We start from the raw sequence: 19556 nt of genomic DNA, 5'->3' as shown, positions 1-19556 counted from the left end.
GTGGTTTTTAATTGCGTCGTCTTGATAATCTTTCGCATTCGCTCTCTCTCTACAATGGGCGGTGTATATGACAAATGAATTTCTCCTTTAATTTTTTCCTACTTCCGGTTATTTAAACTTCCCGTTCATTTTGTGACATCTATTGAGTTTATCCGTTGCTTGTAACCGACTCCCCATGGCCGTCATCGGGCCGCTATCCTTGTTAACCGTCCTCTTGGTTTGTCAGTGTTTTCCTGGTTTGAGTTTACAAAGGCAGTGGTACGCTGTTGCTGCTTCTTCTTCTTCGTACAACGAGACGAGTCCAAGTCCTGATCCGGTGTTGGGATTCCAGTCGGACTACGATCCCCTTTCACCTCTCGTTCTCTGCAGCTTCCTGTGAGTACGGAAGGGACCAGTAAGGACGAGCCGGAGTCCGTTTCACCTCGTGATCACTTACTTCGGGTCACGTTATCCCTTCAAATTGTTTTGTTTTGGGTTCCACGTGACCCGTGATGTTTATATCACATTCCCCCATTACATACCATTGTCTTGCGTGAAAAAGACAACCCTCCTCAAGTCGTTGATGTTATAACATGTAGAAGGTTTTTTCGTGAGTTTCAGTCACCTGAAGTGGCAGGAGAAAATCTTTCTGCTATCCCAGGTAAGTTTGATCCCTTTCCTCCTTCTTCTTCTGCCTCCTCCACCCCCCGACCATTTCCTCTCTGCCCCCCACCCCCACTCTCTCCTCCCCGCCTCTCCCCACCCTCTCCCCCCCGCCTCTCCCCCCTCTCTCCTCCCCCCCTCTCCCCCCTCTCTCCTCCCCCCCTCTCCCCACTCTCTCCTCCCCGCCTCTCCCCACTCTCTCCTCCCCGCCTCTCCCCACTCTCTCCTCCCCGCCCCTCCCCACTCTCTCCTCCCCGCCCCTCCCCACTCTCTCCTCCCCGCCCCTCCCCACTCTCTCCTCCCCGCCCCTCCCCACTCTCTCCTCCCCGCCCCTCCCCACTCTCTCCTCCCCGCCCCTCCCCACTCTCTCCTCCCCGCCCCTCCCCACTCTCTCCTCCCCGCCCCTCCCCACTCTCTCCTCCCGCCCCTCCCCACTCTCTCCTCCCCGCCCCTCCCCACTCTCTCCTCCCCGCCCCTCCCCACTCTCTCCTCCCCGCCCCTCCCCACTCTCTCCTCCCCGCCCCTCCCCACCCTCTCCTCCCCGCCCCTCCCCACCCTCTCCTCCCCGCCCCTCCCCACCCTCTCCTCCCCGCCCCTCCCCACCCTCTCCTCCCCGCCCCTCCCCACCCTCTCCTCCCGCCCCTCCCCACCCTCCCCTCCCTGTCCTCCCCCCACCCTCCCCACTCTGTCCTCCCCCCACCCCTCCCCACTCTGTCCTCCCCCCACCCCCTCCCCACTCTGTCCTCCCCCCCCACCCCCATCCAATATGGTTGCCATACCACGTGAACTGTGACGTCAGAGTTGGCACTAAAATATTCTCCATGGGGATTTACTCCAATGTTTTAAAGTTTCGCATCGATCGGACAAGTGGTTGCAGAGAGAACCATTTTTTAAGCGAAAATCTCTCGACGTGGACAGACACAGACGGGCGTTTCAATCGGCTCGCATCCCCTCTGGGGCGAGACGAAAAACAATTGACGATATAACAGGAAGTTGCAATATATTAAAAAAAATAATTTTAATGATTTGACAAATGTTTGATCCTTTTTTTTTTTCATTTGTTGAATTCTTCATGTCTGCCTTTTTTTTATTTTTAGACCTGATGAATTTGTCGATTGTAACGAGCCAGTTGACTGGAATGGAAATGAGACTGCTCAGAAGGAGTCTGGCTATGGCTGTGTGAAGGTAATTAATTGTGTGGTCACCGATTTTTGAAGGGAGTTGTAATCTGGGCTGAATAGTTAACCTCCGCCATCGAAGATAGATGGAGGTTACTGTTTTCACCCCTGTCTGTTTGTTACTTACGAAATCTAAAGATTTCGTAAGTATATTGATGACTTCCATCCTCTGTTTGTGTGTTTGTTTGCTTGTATGTGTGTTTGTTTGTAGGCACGATAACTCGAGAACGGAAGAAGCTGCCAATGTCAAATTACACCACGTGATTCAGGAGGGTGATGGCAAGTGCTGATTAGATTTTGGTCAAAATCAGTCAAAGGTCAAGGTCACAGTGAGGTCAAACATAATTCGGTAAATTCATGTGGAGAAATGGAGTATTTTTTGCTTCGGTCGACGTTACAAGTTCGTTTTAACTTCGATTTTAATTTTGTCTTCGGTTTTTGCGATCGCTTGGGACGCTTAACACTGGGTTGTCGAAATTATGGTAAAAATTGGATGTTTTTGAGGCGTTTTAAGATTGTATAAAAAATATTTCACTCGCCGCGTCACGGCTCGTCACGTGGTGCAGCGTGCTCGAGCAGACTCGGCGTTGTCATGTAAAGGTTTTCCGTGTGCGCGCTGACGGTGTTTTCGATAAAGATGGTGTTTAAAAGTCTTTTTTTTATCCCAATAAAGGTTATCGTCGCGTGCCTGACTCGCTAAGCCATCGGATTATGTAAAGATTGTTGGTGGATGGCCGAATATTACGGTTTTGTGACTGATAAAATAATATCAAATAATTGCGTGGAGAAATGGAGATTTTTGCTTCGGTCGACGTTACGATTTTTGATGGTTTCGTACAGAATCATCATAGAAACTTCTGGTTTGCATCGCTACCTCTCCAGAGACAGCTTTTATTAGACAAGGTCAGGGGTCAAGTTGACGATTTCGTAAGTACCAGTCTATGACTGCTTGTTTGTCTGTTTGTTTGTTTGTGAACAGTATTACGGAAAAACTCCTCGGATTTCGACGAAACTTGGTGGGGGCATTAGGTATGGTCCAAGGATCATGCCATTAGATTTTGGACTTGGTCCAAAGTCCAATATGGCTGCTATGGTGGCCATTTTGAAAAAAATTTTTAATTTTTGTTTTTTGCATTTCTACATGTTTTAAGTGATTTACAACCCTCCCCCCCCCCAAAAAAAAATTTAGAGAAAAAAAACCAGAAAATTTTGCAATTTTTTTTCAACAAAATTTCGTTTTTTTTTTTTTTGTTTTTTTTTTTGCATTTCTACATGTTATAAGTGATTTCCAACAAAAAAACATGCCAAAATTATAATTGCGGCTGATTTTGGAACATCTGGTGGATATACCCACGTAAAATCAATTTTGTCTCAAGGAATCTAGTTATGACTAATGAATTGAGTATGTAAAAGGGAAAGTTGCAAACTATAACTCTGTGAGCACTGTTGACATCAAATTGAATGAATAGGATATCAGGTTCACTTGATTGACCTAGCAGTATTGGCGGTGGAGGTTTTGCACTCGACCGAGTGCTCCCCCTCTAGTTTTATGCGTAGAGATTTGGTATCATGTGGTTGGGCAGTTGTGGGAATGGAATGTTATCCTTACACATCACGATTGTATAAATTGTATTCTTCCATAATTAATTTACGAAGATAATGATGCTGTCGCAACGTTTTGGGGGTGGGGGGGGGGGAAATAATGTTTCGTGGAAATGATTTTGCGAGTCACGAAGTTGTTGGAAAGCAGAAAGGAAAGTCAGATTAATGAGGTCTGTTGCCATCACATTCCAGGCAGGTAGGTCAGTGATGTCGCTTTCTACCGTCTATTGTCCGATATTGCTCCCTCTGCACTCTTGCTCGTCCCATCCTCTCTATCTACTCCAGGATCCAGTAACCCCCTCCTGCTTAAACTTCAAAAATCCAGGCAGACTGCATGCCTCAGCTCCTCGTTATTCCTCGCTTCTTCCGTTTATGGAACCACCTTCAAGAGGCTGTTCTGTCTCTTCCCTCCAAGGCTTCAAGCAAGCAGTGCTCTGCCAATCTCTTGTCATCCCATGTTCTGACTCGTGGTCTTTATTACCCCCGATTAACGCTTGCAGGATTGCCTCGATGTACACACACTCGCTTATAAGCTGTCAAGCTTGGGTTTGAATCTCAACCCAGCTATAAACTGTCATTCTGGTGTTTCTCGGGCACGATGATTCATCAATGAGTGTGCCATCCCTTGGATGGACGTTAAACTGGGCATCCCGTCTACCAACATTTGCTTGTGGATAGTAAAGATTCCATGGTATCCTACGTGAAGATCGCCGGTCTACGCCGGTCCCCTGAACAAATTCCTGCCCAAACCAGCAGAGGGCATTGCGTCAGTGGCACATCAGCACCCTCAGTTGATGGTGCAGCCCAGCAGCCTTGTGCTGCTTACAAATGAAGAAGACCCCCATTAACCTTTCTTTGATCAACCACACAACTTGCTGCTGTCTGTTTTTTTTGTTTTTTTTCCCTTCTCCCTTTCCTCTTTTCTTGTTCGTTCATTCATATGAACCATGAAGTTTGTTCCACTTTCTGATCAACCTTTCTCTTCCATGGGCCTCACTGCTGTAAATAAAGAAAAATAACTCCACTCAGCAGCAAATGTGTTTCATCACCAAGTATTCGCTGCATTGCATGGAATGGACTTTGTGGTGGTTATTTTGGAGTCGTATGGACATTTCATAACATCTCTTATGATTTGCATATGTTGTGCAGACCTTTTTTCACACTGTGCTTTCCACATAAACTCAGCTGCAGGCTGGCAGATTACCAGTAACTGAGGGAGGGAAGCGAGGTGGGGAGGAGAAGGGGAAAAAATAGGTGAGGGGTGAAGGTGGCATTAGCAAAGAGAGTGATATGTTGTGCTTAATGACTGAACACAAATGAAAATATAAATATCATGTCAGAACAGCTGTACACACAATGACACAACAGAGTTTGTAACGCAACACACTGGCACATCTGCAAAAATTTTGATATCCCAGTTCTAGAAAATTTGTGGGTACATTAACCAAAAGCATGGACTGAAAACATGGAAGTACCGCTCTCGTACGACTGAATGATCCCATCGAGCGTAAACACCGAAAACAAAGCATTGCCACCAGATATCATACTTCGGTACAAAAAAAAAAGAGAGAAGAGGGCATTGCTTATTGAGGTGTTAATAGCAGTGATTTTGGACAAATGATGCAGAAATCAAGAAAATGACCAAATACCAAGACCTCAATGAAGTGAAAAGAACCTGGATGCTGAAGAATGCCAAAGTTATACCAGTGATAGTTGGAGCTGTTGGAATGATGACAAAACCTCACAGAGATATTAAAAACCATCCCTGGAAATATCACAACAAACGAACTACAGTTGGAAGCTGTCCGGGGTTCAGTGACAATCCTGAAGAGAGCCTTCGGCACAAATCTTTGAAAACAGAAAACTTCACAGCTTGGTCCATGAATCGTGACCCCTTACCGAAATGAAGGTGGATACTTTTGTACAGGTCAGGTTCGATCTGTGACCTGCTACAGGTACCATGTAAACCTGTACTAACCTGTTCCATGGTCGGGTTGTCGGCGACTAAACCGTCTCCCCCACCAGGTTTTCTGGTGAGGAGAGTGTTTGGATATGGACACCCAGCAGGATTAAAAACAAAACCTGTCAAAGGGCGGAGGAGCTCCTTGTGAGCCAACGGCCATCCATATCTAGTGCCCAACTGTGTCTGCGGACGTCCTCCTGCAGTTGGGTCACTTCTTATTAGGAGGTTGGTGGCAGGATTTGCACTCCAGCCACCGTAAAACCCTTCATTCCGCAAAACGCAAAAAAATCTGAAAACCCACTCCGTGGGAGTACCTCCTGTGCAGCTTCCCTTCGCAGGGCAGCTCACCGGATGACGGGATTGGGGCAAAGCCTTCGGGACCCCCAATCTTTGATGATAGGAGGGAAACCACGGGGTAACATCCCTGGGTCAGATTGCGGGAGAGTGTGTCGGAGTGGTGCTGAGGTGTCGTCCACCAGACGGCGGTCTCCTTGGGTTAGCCTGAGGCGGTCCCTTCGGGTGGGTGCCTGGAATGTCCGATCCCTAAGAGAGGATGATCACCTGTCTCTGTTATCATTTGAGCTCAAGCGTTTGGACATCGGGATTGCAGCTCTCTCTGAGGTTCGGAGACCGGATTGCGGCGAGATAATGGTGGGTGGTTACACCTACTATTGGTCTGGTCGCTCTGATGGTTACCATACCCAAGGAGTTGCTGTAGCTGTGTCCAATAAGCTGACCCCAATGATAATTGAGGTAACACTGGTCAACGAGCGTATTATGAGATTAAGGATTCGTCACTCCTTAGGTGTCATTTCCCTGGTCTCTGTTTATGCTCCGACTGAGGCGAGTGATCTCACCGTGAAGGATGCATTCTACGCCACGCTCGAGTCTGGTTGATCAGCGCCCCAGACGAGATACACTTCTAGTCTTGTGGGATTTCAATGCATCGACTGGAACTGACAGGGATGGTTATGAGGTGTGTGTTGGTCCCCATGGGTCAGGAACTATGAACCAGAATAGCACTAAGTTCCTTGACTTTGCAAGAAGTCATGGACTTAGGGTGGCTGGTTCATGGTTGCAGCGCCCACAAGCTCATCGCTGGACTTGGTATTCCAACGCTGGCGGTGTGGCAAAGGAGATTGACCATGTCCTCATTGACGGTCATTGGAGGATGATCCAGAACTGCAGGGTCTACCGGAGTGCTCAGTTCCTCAATACTGGCCACCGGCTTGTTGTAGCAACTCTAAAGCTGCACCTTAAATCCTGAAGAATGGTACCATCCCAGCCCAGGCTGGATGTTGGCAAGCTCAGGGATGAGAGTAGCTGAGGAGTTTGCGAACAGGCTGAGTGGACACTTGGGGGGTCTGGGTGCTTTGGGGGTCCTGAAGAGTTGTGGAGTGCCTTCAAGACCACCGTCCTTGATGTTTCCGGTGGATGTCTTGGAACTCACTGCAGGGCAAAGAAGAATTTTGTCTCAAGGGACACTGGATACCATTGACCAGAGTCGCAGGGCCAGGCTGAATGGCAGAGCTGAGCTGTTCAGGGAGCTGAGGCGTAAAACTGTACGTGCACTGAGGGTGGACAAGGAGGCCTATGTGCGAGGAATCTGTGAGGGGATAGAGCATCACCTGTGGACAGGTGATTCTCGTCCCGCTTACAGGGGAATTCGCGCATTGCGTTCATCCAAGCCCATCCCTTGGAGCACTGCAGTTAGAGCAGAGAGTGGTAGGCTCTTGACAGAGGAGTCTTAAGTGAAGGCCCGCTGGGCCGGTTACTTTGAGTGGTTGTACCAGGCTGATCCCCCAGCTGTCGAGTTGGACGTCAAGGGTGTTACAATCCCTGTTGCTGACCCTCGAATCAACTGTGATCCACCTTCGCTTGTGGAAACGCGGGCTGCGGTGAACCAGTTGAAACGGGGAAAAGCTCCAGGGATCTGTGGTATCCATGCTGAACTTCTCAAGGCTGGTGGAAATGCTGCACTCGTGTCGTTGCATGCAGTTTTGTGCTCTGCCTGGAACACAGGCATCATCCCAACTGACTGGAAGAGGGGCCTTGTTTTCCCTCTCTGGAAAGGGAAGGGTGATCGCCAAGACTGCAACAACTACCGAGGGGTGACGCTGTTCTCAGTGCCAGGCAAGGTCTTTGCTCGGATAATTCTCGATAGGGTTCGCCACCATCTGCTTGAGCACCAGCGTCCAGAGCAGTCAGGCTTTACACCAAAGAGGTCAACGATTGACCGTATCCTTGCCCTTCATGTCCTCACCGAACGCAGACCAGAGTTTCTGCAGGGGCTGCTTGCAGCCTATGTTGATCTCTGTAAAACGTTCGATTCAGTGAATCGGGATGTCCTCTGGAGATTCTTGGTCTTCGTGGGGTGCCACCAAAACTGATCGATCTGATGTCTGAACTCTACTCTGGTACTGAGAGTGCTGTGAAGTGTGGTGGTGCCATCTCTGACTTATTTCCAGTTGTGACTGGAGTTCGTCAGGGATGTGTACTTGCCCCCACACTTTTCAGCACTTGTATGGACTGGATTTTAGGGAGGATGTCGGAGAGATCAAGTTGCGGTGCATCGTTTGGGAATGTCAAAATCTCGGACCTTGATTTTGCAGATGATGCAGTCATCTTTGCGGAGACTCTAGACATCCTTTTGCGGGCCCTCGAGGTGCTGAATGAGGAGTCGGAGCCGCTGGGATTACGGGTTTCTTGGGTCAAAACTAAGATCCGACATCTTGGATGCTGCTGTCCTATCTGTGTCTGTTTGTGGTGAGGATGTTGAGGTCGTGGAGAGATTCACTTACCTTGGCAGTGATATTCATGTCTGTGCTGGCGGTGAGTCGGAGGTCAATAGACGTCTGGGTCAGGCCTGGGGAGTCATGGATTCACTGGTTCATGGGGTGTGGCGCTGCCGGTACCTGTGCGGGAGGACGAAAGTCCGAGTCTTCAGGTCCTTGCCATTTCCAGTCTTGCTCTATGGATGCGAGACTTGGACTCTGACAAAGGATCTGAGACGGAGACTTAATTCCTTTGGTACCAGGTCTCTTCGGAGAATCCTTGGCTATCGCTGGTCGGATTTTGTGTCCAACAAACGGTTGCTGAGAGAGACTCGGATGAGATTTGTTACCTGCATAGTCCGTGAGCGTCAGTTGCGGCTGTATGAACATGTGGCTCGTTTTCCTGACGCTGATCGTGCTCACCAGATTCTCTCAGCGAGGGAGTCTCATGAGTGGAGGAGGCCAGTGGGCCGACCACGTCCCTCGTGGTTGCAGCAGGTTGACCATCATCTCAAGGAGATGGGGATGGGCCTGACATCTGCCTGGGGGATGGCCAGATGGAGACCCCTGGAGTACCGGCGGAAAGCGGACGCAGCGACGCGCTGTTCTGGCACATGCTCCCATACCTGACCTGACCTGATCGCTGTATGATGGTTGATTTTGCTTCGGAGGGATGCGGTTCCCAGAACCGCAACAGTATAAATGTCAAAGAGAAGATTATTCCCTTTGTGCATTTGCAATGCAGGCAGTTCGGCAAAATGGTGCAGAGTTATCACATCTGCCTCTAAGAAAGACATACCCAACTGCCGAGTCTGAGTTCGATTCTTCACCCAAGTATAAACTGTCCGATTGGTGCTTGACAGGCTTTACCCCTGTTCTTCACTGCACGGCCCGCCAGCCACTGGCGGCCTAAAGTGCGGCCCTTGTCGTGCGACCGATAATACACAAATGTGAAAACACTCATTTGTAATCCGCCATAAATGCTATCAAATTGACCCAATGGTTTCAAATGAGTGTTTCAACGTGAAGCATAAAAGTGACATCACTAAATCAGGATATGGCTGATATCAGTGTCAGTGTACAATATACACTGGTCAGGATATCAGTGTACAAACAATGATGCTTGCAGCCCAGTTTACCACAGCGAAGAGTATGTTGAGGCAGGGCATAATGACAGCCATTACGGAGTCCTGCAGGCGGTGTGGTGGCTCTCGCACTGATGTCTTCTCGGCAAAGGTGGCCCCCTTGTAAAAAAGAAAAACTAGCATCCGTTGAAGACAAAGTCTTCGATATTCCCCGCCATAGTAAATGAGGACAAGTAGCAAAAGGCACCAGTTCAATTTATTCTTGATGTGTGAACCAAATTTCATTAAGAAATAGTTAATAGTTTTGCAACTATGCTCTGGGAACAAAGGTTAACCTCAATTATTTCTTCATACCCAACTTGTTTCCATGGAAAGTGACAAAAAAAATTTGGGGGGGGAGATCTCTAAATATCAGAAGGCACCAGTTCACCACTTGCTTGATATGTGTACCAAATTTCGTAAATACATCTTGAGGGGATTTGTAGTTGAGCTCCGGAAACGAAATGTGATTTGCGGATGGATGGACGGACGGAACCCATTTCTATATCCCCCGCCAACTTCGTTGGTTGGGGGGGATAATAATGAAGATCACTGGGCTGGATGCTTCGCGATACATTTTACGAGTTTGCTGACCTGCACGGGAATGCAGTAATTCTGACTCAGGCATGCTGATTTGACTGTAGTCATGTGCACTGACTGCATCCCCCTTCCCCCCCCCCCCCAATCCCTTCCTACTCTTGGGTCAAAGAGCAAGGACAATACAGTGACTTCAGATAATCAAGATTGATGGAAACATTTCAAATTCAATTTTGTGGTGATGTTTGCAAATTAATTTTTAACTATTTGTAAATAGTATATTTGGTACTAATGTGGAGAGTTATCATTTTGTGCCGATGATTAAGAGGTGAACCATGATTAAGACATTGATAAATACTGCACGATTTTTTTTTATTTTTTTTTATGGACAGAGTTGGCTGCTTTTATTTATTTTTTTTAATTTGCTCTGTGCGTCCCCCAGTTTGGTGGGCAGGCACACAAAGATGTGAACCACACCAAGGTGTGGTGTGAAGCACTCGCAGGTATCGAGTGTTTGGGCGACCGGAAATTCCTCCGCGGAAATGTTCCGTGCATCAGGTAAGATCGGTTATTGAAAAGTTAAAAGTTTTTAATTTGTTTGGTTGTTCACAGAAGTCCTTACATCGATTTCTTCCTCGATGAGCTCTCACCTTGTCATGTTATATCAATTTGAAGGTATCCATCTCAAACTTATCAAGAAATCTTCTTACCCAGACAATATGCATAGACTTTGCTTTTTCTTGTCTTGGCAGTTTGAAATGCTGGCTTTAACATGAATATAAATTGGACAGGAGGTGTTGAGGAAGGTAGAGGAGATGATGCAGCAGAGAACCCCTGGGAAGCCATTTGCATGACTGCAAAATACAAATGGCAGCTTGTGGCAGCATGGTGTTACTTTTCACAATGCCGTTTTGTTAGTGCCGCACCGTTTCAGAAGTTTATCATCTTATCTCTATTTCCTTTGGGTTAAAACAAGGCAACTTGGCCAGCATCTTACCATTTATCATCAAATTTAAATAACTAGCTTCTGCTTGTAAAAAATAAAATAAAACACAGCGAGCGAGGCAGTTGCTCTGAAATAACTCGTCTTCTCCTCCTGGAAAGCAAATCTGACCGAAGGCAATCTCAGTGCATTCCAAAAAGTTTGCAAACAAGTGTGTCCATTCTCAGGAGGCCAGAAAACAACATCTGTCCAACCTCAAGGAGAAGGAGATTGGGACCATACTCTGTGCAGAGCATTGATGCTGCTTAGGCAGTCTCCTTGGCTATTGGGCACAACCCTGGATGGGTCACCACTCCGACACAGTATACCAGCATGCTGGCACTCATTTTGCCGACCTCGGGAGGATGACAGGCCGTGTTAACCCCACCTGGTATTAATTCAACAGCTGAGGGGGATTTGAACTCAGGACCCTAGGATCCAAAGCCCGCCACCCTAACCATTAAGCCAACATCAGGCATGTACCTCAAGAATGAACTTTCAAACTTGTCTCCCTCCTCAAACCTGGTGGCACCTTGTCAAGTTAGCCTCTGGTGTATGCTTCCTTTCCATCCCCTTCCCTCACTTCAAATGGCACCATCGCCGACTCCGCTCATGATAAGGACGAATACTTCAATTCTGTGTTTGCTTCAAAATCTTGTGTCCCTAACCCCTCCCTCTCTGTACCCACCCTTTTCATTCATACCCAACTGCTCATGATTCTGTGTCTTTGCAACTCACTCTGCAACTGGACCGGACGGCATTAGCTCGCGTCTTAAAACCTGCTCTGGTGCTTTCTCTCTGCCCATCTTCCATCTGCTTGGAAATCAGCCAAAATCACAGCATTAAGTAACTGCAAAAACGGATCACCTGAACTCCAGATAAATTAGCTTACTTCCAATTATCAGCAAGGTCATGGTACCCATCACAGTTGATATAAAATCATTCCTTTTCTCCAACAGCTCTGAATTTATCTCAAATCATCAATTCGGATTCACACCTGGTCACTCTGCCAACAATGGATGGAGGCCCTTAATGTCAGACACGAGATCAGGGCCGTCTCTCTGACCATATCTCAAACTTTTGATGCAGTCTGGCATCCTGCTTTGCTCTCCAATCCAAGGCCAACTCCACTCTTGGAATACTGACCTCCTCCACTCTCGCAGCAAATGTGTGGCTCTCAACGGAAACCTTTCTTATCCTCTCCCTGTTAAGGCTGGAGTGCCCCAAGGCAGTGTTCTCGGCCCAATCGTCTTCCTAATGTTCATCATCATCTCACTGACTCGAGAAAATCCTCTAACTCTTTGCTGACGACTCCACTCTGCCATGATGTCCCTCATCTTTCTGACTGACAGGCAGCAGCCTCTTCCCTCTCCTCAGACCTAAATCACAAACTGGTCAAACACTTGGAATGTCTTTCAATCCTGAGAAATCCTACACACTCGGTCTCTTTCCAAAAGGACCGCACCACAAATCCTCCCATCTACTTTCTCCCTCCACCCTGCTGTTGTGTCCTGATTAGTTCCGTCATCACTCTTCCATGAGCTTCAACCATGTTAAAAAAAAAACCTATCCCCCTTTTTCCCATTGAAACAATGCCTCAACGTTCGTGGAATTGACATTTGCAGCATTTTCAGGAACATATCCCCCCCACACACAAATGTCGGGGTCTTGCTGTGCAGCATATTTCCAAAAGTTGTGGATGAGTTGAAACAAAACTAAGTTGAGGAGTGGGGTCAGTGACAAGAACAAGCCAATTCTATCTCGAGTGGGGTCCGGATGCAGATCCAGCCTATCCATGGGATACAAAACAAACTGTACAGCCTGGTGAAGGTATGCGTGTTGCACGGGACTCGTCCAGAAGTGCTTTCCTTCGCCGATTATCTCTCAGTGATCGGCGCTAAACATGCTCTACTCTTTGAGTGATTGGCCGACGTTTATAGCAAGTCCAGTTACTTCACATCAATGCCTTGGGAGGACAGGAACCAGAAACAGTTTTGGGGTTCTTGTAGATCATTTTTCCAGTGTATGGCCAGTTCAGGAATGCAAGGGTGGGAGAGGAGGTGGGATGGTTGGGGAGGGGGACTAAGATACATTTTGTATACTCTCTCTCTCTCTCATTATGCTTCCACCGCAGATACACTGGACACTATTTTGTGACAACTCTGCTGTATTCCTTTTTCCTGGGATGTTTTGCTGTTGATCGCTTCTGCTTGGGCCACACGGGTACGGCTGTCGGAAAGATGCTAACCTTGGGAGGCTTGGGCATCTGGTGGTTTGTTGATCTTGTACTGCTCATCACTGGTGGCCTCATGCCAAATGATGGTAGTAACTGGTGCACAGTCTATTGAGATCATATTTAGGATATTGTTGATCCAAACAAAGGATCACAAAGGTTTCTTTCTGGTCTTTACTCTTGCACAAGCAAATTTCTCATCATTTATCCAGACAGCCCAACTTCATGCCATGTAAGATTGATATTGTATATACATTAATTACCAATAAGATGATGTTGGTGGGGGGGGGGTGGGTGGTAGGGGGGAGGGAGACAGGAGACGAGCAAAGAGCAGAGCTTTTGTTGCTTCCCCCATGTTGATATTCTGGAATTGTATACAATTAGCAGATACCTGTGGGAATTCTGTGTAATGTGAAATATGACTTCAATTACATTGTACAAAAAAACAGTTAAATATCCTTTGAGTTTAATATTGTCCAGATATGTGTTTCCAAAGATTTTGCTTGATTAAATCATCCCTCCTAACCCGCACTCAGTCCTCAATTCCTCCTCCTCCCCCGAGTCCTCAACTCCCACCCACCCCAAGTCCTCTACTCCTCTACCTCCAATCTCCAAGTCCTGAACAAGTCCTTCTGTCCTTATTGCTGAATTCAGTCTCGTGAGGTTCCGTCATGTTGATCTGTGATTGAGAGATAGACAGACTGACAAGCGTATTGTCATGTCAGACACCCAACTAATGCAGGCGTTCTGAGCCGGAGGTTTGTACATCCTCCGAGTGGCTGAAATGATCGCCAAATTCTCACTGTGTTCTTAATTGGTTCACGAGCGCCAGCCAGAGTGACCACTATATTCGTTGTGTCTGTGTCTGTATGTATGTCTGTCTGTTTGTCCAGAGCACAACTTCGTTGAGATGTGATCCGGTTTGGATGAAACTTGAATATGATGTTATCAATGCCTAGTTTTGTCTTCCTGGCGATGGGCGTCGCACGCCCATTGTAGACTGAGCCTACTTGTAATTTATTTTTTTGTCATATTTTTTTTTTCTCTTTTTATTTTTTATTTTTATTTTTTAAATCGAAATTCCCACTCGAGAAATTGTGCGCATTGGCCATATGTACAACATATAAAAAAGTCAGTTGATTCGGTCAATTTTGAGGGAGAAGATAGGTTTTGAAGAAATGGGTGGTGACAGATAGTAGGGTAGCAGCTAAGATTGCCCATTGTGGGCGGAGCCACGCCCACTTGTATTTTTTTTGTTTTTTGGTTCACGAGCGCCAGCCAGAGTGCCACAATATTCGTTATGTCTGTGTGTGTGTCTGTCTGTCTGTCTGTCCAGAGCATAACTCCGTGGACTTTGATCTGATCTTGATGAAACTTGGTTATGTGTTCGATATCAATGTCTAGTTGTGTTTTCCTGGATGAGGGCATGCTACGCCCATTGTGGGTGGAGCCACGCCCAAAAAATAGCCATTTTTAGGGGGTAGTCCGATTAAAAATCTATCTTCTCTGAGGGAATTTACTGAATGGAATGGGTTCTTCGGGATTTGAATAGCAAAATGAATTATCTAAAACTTGTGGTTGTCCGATTTTTCATTTTCGTCTCAAGGTTAAAAACTTAGAAAATTGCGAATTTTGACATAAAAATCATACGACCGCCCAAACTTTGAGAGCGAGGATGACAATATTTTTTTTTATGCATAATCTTGAGGTCATTCCCCACCTGAAGTCTTGAAACCATTTTGCTTTTTCTCGAACACCTTGCCCGTGGCGCCCCCTTCAAGTTTGTTTTTACGCTGATTTCATCAAAGTATGGATAATTAATCCAAGGAGTGCAAAATGCCATATAGCCTATATGACGTTATATTGTTCTTGGAATGTTCCAGAGGAAGTTTGGCACCAAAGGTCATAATCCTTGACCTTTAAAGGCCACAAAGGTCAAATTTTAAAAGTTGTGGGAATCGAACCGGGTTTTCGACCTTCTTTGACGAACTAACTCCAATAAGCTATAGCACGTATCCTGTTTCCTTATTTTAATATCCACAACATTGTTTTGTGACCTTTAAAGGTTATGCAAAGGTCAAATTTTGAAAGTTGTTGAATGAAACCGGGTTTTCGACATTTTGCAGCTTATAACCTGTCACTCGTACCACATCATGTTGATCATTTTTATAACTTGGTCAAAAATTATCATTATCTCATCCTTGACTTCTGAAACAATCTACATGGTCAAACCATCGTCGTGAACCATCGTCGCCTCCCGGCTTGTCATTAAAATGTTTATATTAACTGATAAGGGGGGAAATGATAGACAAGATGATTAATAAATGCAATATCGATCTGGCAGTCAAATGGTTACATGGAAGGGGGGAACAAACATCATATTGTTGAATAAATAACATGCGATGGCACCAAAATACCGGATTCGAACCAAGACGGGAACACTGGTGAAGATTTAAGGCAGGCACGACCGGTTGTGGCTGCAGCTTGATGTGGCACAGGGAAAAGTGCTTGCGGTCCACCAGCCAACTCATTTGTGATGGTGTCGCATTAAAAGAGCGATGTGCTTTCCATGTGTTTTTGTGCCCAAGACCTCCACCTGGTCTTGCCTGTAGAGGTGGTTGTGCTCTATTGTTTACAATCACCACCTCAATGCAAATTTTACCATACGACTTACCTCTGACATATCTAACACAATGGTAAATTTAACCAACTCGAACACATGGTCCATACTATTCTTACGATATCCTAACTATGGATGCCCCCCTCCAACCCCCACACCTTCCACATAACAGTATTATCGTATAGATATCCAGAACGGACTGTTGGAACAAACACGGAAAGGGGAGTTTTTGGACTTTGTCAAATGTTTACAAATACTTAGCTGTTTAATTTTAAATGTGCATTAACATTTCTTAAAGCATCCCGTCTTGTTTTGACTTCCTTTTAACTTTGTTTTATGTTATTCATTGTCGCATTTTCCTAAAGATTTGTTGTTGGTTTATTTTCTGTGTAATTGAACAATAAATGTTGCATTTTCCAATATTATCTGTTGAATGGCTGAGACCATTGTGTATAATTGAAAGAGATTGATTGGCAAGCCCAAAAAATTTTCAGGTTTTCTTAATTTTTTTGGGGCCCATCAAATGTGACACCGTCAACCTTGGGATAAAGAATACACAAGGTCTGGGACCCTGGATGGGCTCTGGATGGGAATGGATCTACCTGCCCACGGTTTCCATGAAGAGGCCCCGGGCCAGTTCCGTAGACTTGATCTCACCTGTTCTCAGGGTCTGCAAACCCACACGTTATGTTGGTTGCAAATTTTTTTACAAAACTGCCTTTAGATCAATTTGTGCCAATTAAGTAAAAAGCACACTGTCATAATTTCACTGAATGGAACACAGCAGGACCCAAATACATCCTCTTATCATATTAAACTAGCCGATTGACACAGTATTCAAATCCATAATATACCGACCAACCCACATTCTTGCAGTATGGGACAAACACAGTGTCCAAATAAATATGCTGTAACAGATACGTACTAGTACTAGCTCAGATGTTAATTTAACGTGGTTGGTGTAGGTTAAATTCCTGTAACCAAGAACCTGTCGATGAAGTGGTGCTGTTTTTAGATCATCTCAGTGGAGATGACCTAATAACCCCAATCTCGAAGTCTGTCCGTCCGTCCACAATCAAACCGAGTGGAGACAAATAAACCAATAGTGGAATAGATAGAGGTCAATGAGACATGCACAACGATATAACCTTCAAGGTCGTCCAAGGTCGAGGTCAACGTCACGAGGCTGTCAAAGTTGCGAAAATCGTCGATTTCAAATCGTATCTCCTCCCTCATTTATCAAGAGAGTTCAAATGTTGTTAGTGATTCAGATACTATGGACTATTATCGAGAACAACACGAGCCATTTTTTATTTTTGAAATTTGCTCTTGTTCCGATTTTATAGCCCTTCAAACTTCGTTCTGATTCCCCGTATGGGCCGTTCATAAAGTACATACATACAAAAATAAAAGTATTAAAAAATTAAGAACCGGGACTCTCAGAGACAAATATTACATTTGAAGCTTTTGTCAGATTTAACTAAAACAATAGAACACAAGTTTATATGTACACTTACTTTCATTTATGACATTAACATTGTTTTGAATGGCAATTTGTACTTTTATTTTCATAAATGACGTGCTGTGATATAAAAAGGTAAATCACACCGCGAGGGACTGCATTCTCATGACTTGCAGACATCGGTTCATAAGGAACTGCTGGCTTTGCAAGCGATTAGCAATGTATGAGGGGGTGGGTGGGTGGTCACTTGCCTGCATACAGGGGGGGGGTGGGTGGTCACTTGCCTGCATACAGGGGGTGGGTGGTCACTTGCCTGCATACAGGGGGTGGGTGGGTGGTCACTTGCCTGCATACAGGGGGTGGGTGGTCACTTGCCTGCATACAGGGAGGTGGGTGGATGGTCACTTGCCTGCATACGGGGGGGGGTGGGTGGATGGTCACTTGCCTGCATACGGGGGGTGGGTGGATGGTCACTTGCCTGCATACGGGGGGGGTGGGTGGATGGTCACTTGCCTGCATACGGGGGGGTGGGTGGATGGTCACTTGCCTGCATACGGGGGGGTGGGTGGATGGTCACTTGCCTGCATACGGGGGGGTGGGTGGATGGTCACTTGCCTGCATACAGGGGGTGGGTGGGTGGTCACTTGCCTGCATACAGGGGGTGGGTGGATGGTCACTTGCCTGCATACAGGGGGGTGGGTGGATGGTCACTTGCCTGCATACAGGGGGGGTGGGTGGATGGTCACTTGCCTGCATACGGGGGGGGGGGGTGGGTGGTTTTGAAACCCGGAAGTAGAGCGTACGTATTTTATGAACTGCCCCTATTCCAGTCTGGCACAGTTACTTTCGACCTCTGGCAGAGATGACCGGCACTCCCTCTCAGGGGTATTTTTTATGTATGTTGTGATAGGCAGTATAGTTCACTGTCGTGCTTAACTAGAAAAGTGCTCCTTTGACATGGATTCTCTAAACCAGTAAGGAAAGGAGTTGACCCAGCTCGTGTGACAGCATTGTCATTGGCCGGTTCTCAGCCATGAGCGAAGGACGCTTGAGGGCATGGCCACGGTGAGGGGATAAAAGGTTGTGCATGGATGCTTGGAGACACAAGAGAGCTGAGTGTAAAATAAGAGGCTGGCAGTGAGTGTGGGAGGACCAGACCAGACAGACCAATGATTAGAGTGGCTACTTTCCACAACCTGCAGCTTTCGTGCCTTCTTGCATCTCTGCCATACCGCCCGCAAAGGAAACTGTATCCTTTGAAGACCTCACTGGTTCCCCTTTATGAGTGAGTGGTGGAGTGCCTGTGGCAACTTTGGCTCCTATCTGTTGTTGTTGTTCGTCTATCGGCTGCTCCCATTAGGGGTCGCCACAGCGGATCATCCGTTATGATCCGCATACTGATTTGGCACAGGTTTTACGCCGGATGCCCTTTCTGACGCAACCCTGGTCGCCTCTTACGACACAGGGATATGAATTAGGTTTCACCATGATTCCAGGCTGCCCTCCACCCTCTCATAGCATGGCCCAGTTCAGAGCTCCCGTCCTCCAGCGATCCTCCAACCCAAGCCTCCGAGTTGCCGGATTACAGGCGCACGCCACTACGTCCGGTAACTTTGGTTCCTATCTGTGAGGTGTATTTATTCGTTGGTCTACATTTCATCTGGGTTTGTCCATTTATATTGTCTTGTCTTAATAAACCCTAAAGAGAACGTGTTAACAATCCTGTTTCCCATGTGCGTGAACCGTTTTGGCAGTTCAATTCATTAATCCCTGAGGGGAAACTACATTCAGTTAATTCTTATTTATAGAGAATGGTGGGACACAGATTCCGTCCAATTTCTATGTCTTACTCTCACAACATAGGATCAACTGGAAATGTAATTATATGAAACAGCCCATTGCAGTTAACACCTTCACACCTACTCCCTTTGAGCTATTATTGACTGAGCAACCCTTCTCCTATTTCCCTCTCCTCCTTCATCCACTCCCAGTTGTTCTTTTCCCACTGCCTTCTTTACACCTTCACAAACTTCCACTCAACCAAATCACCCACTTCCCTCAACCCCCTTCACATCCTGGTGTTGGCTTAATGGTTAGGCCAAAAAAAAAAAAAATGTTGCATTGGCGTAACCTGCCCGACCCTAAAAATTCCGCCGACCCTACGTTTTTTTTTTTTGTTTTTTTGCTATCGAAAAATTTTGCCGACCCTATTTTATTGCTATTTTTGTTGTTTTGCTATCGTTTTCAAGTCTCTTGTTGATCGCGATCGCAAAAACCCGGAAGTGTTTCGGACAGAACCCGCCGACAAAAAGGGTGGTACTCGAGCCGGGAGGGATTTATTAGGAAAAAAAAAAAAAAAAAGATCCCGACCGACCTACCCTATTTTTCAGTGACCCGTTACGCCAATGCAACTTTTTTTTTTTGGCCTTAGGGTGGTGG

The 19556-nt window shown here is 46.4% G+C and overlaps 1 protein-coding gene across 1 annotated transcript; it reads left to right on the top strand.

The window, feature by feature from the left end:
* Nucleotides 1-108: 108 nt before the first annotated feature.
* Nucleotides 109-16077, top strand: TM2D2 (TM2 domain containing 2). The gene is made up of 4 exons (XM_085897871.1): nt 109-375; nt 1740-1827; nt 10263-10378; nt 12937-16077. Exons 1-4 carry the CDS (start codon nt 176-178, stop codon nt 13148-13150), a joined length of 618 nt encoding a protein of 205 aa, XP_085753997.1. The 5' UTR covers nt 109-175; the 3' UTR covers nt 13151-16077.
* Nucleotides 16078-19556: the final 3479 nt, after the last annotated feature.

This window comes from Eptatretus burgeri, chromosome 1 (genome assembly GCF_056783735.1).
Source record: "Eptatretus burgeri isolate ZD-2024b chromosome 1, Ebu_testis_v1, whole genome shotgun sequence".
Classification (NCBI taxonomy): domain Eukaryota; kingdom Metazoa; phylum Chordata; class Myxini; order Myxiniformes; family Myxinidae; genus Eptatretus; species Eptatretus burgeri.
This window is presented reverse-complemented; position numbering and strand designations above follow the sequence as displayed.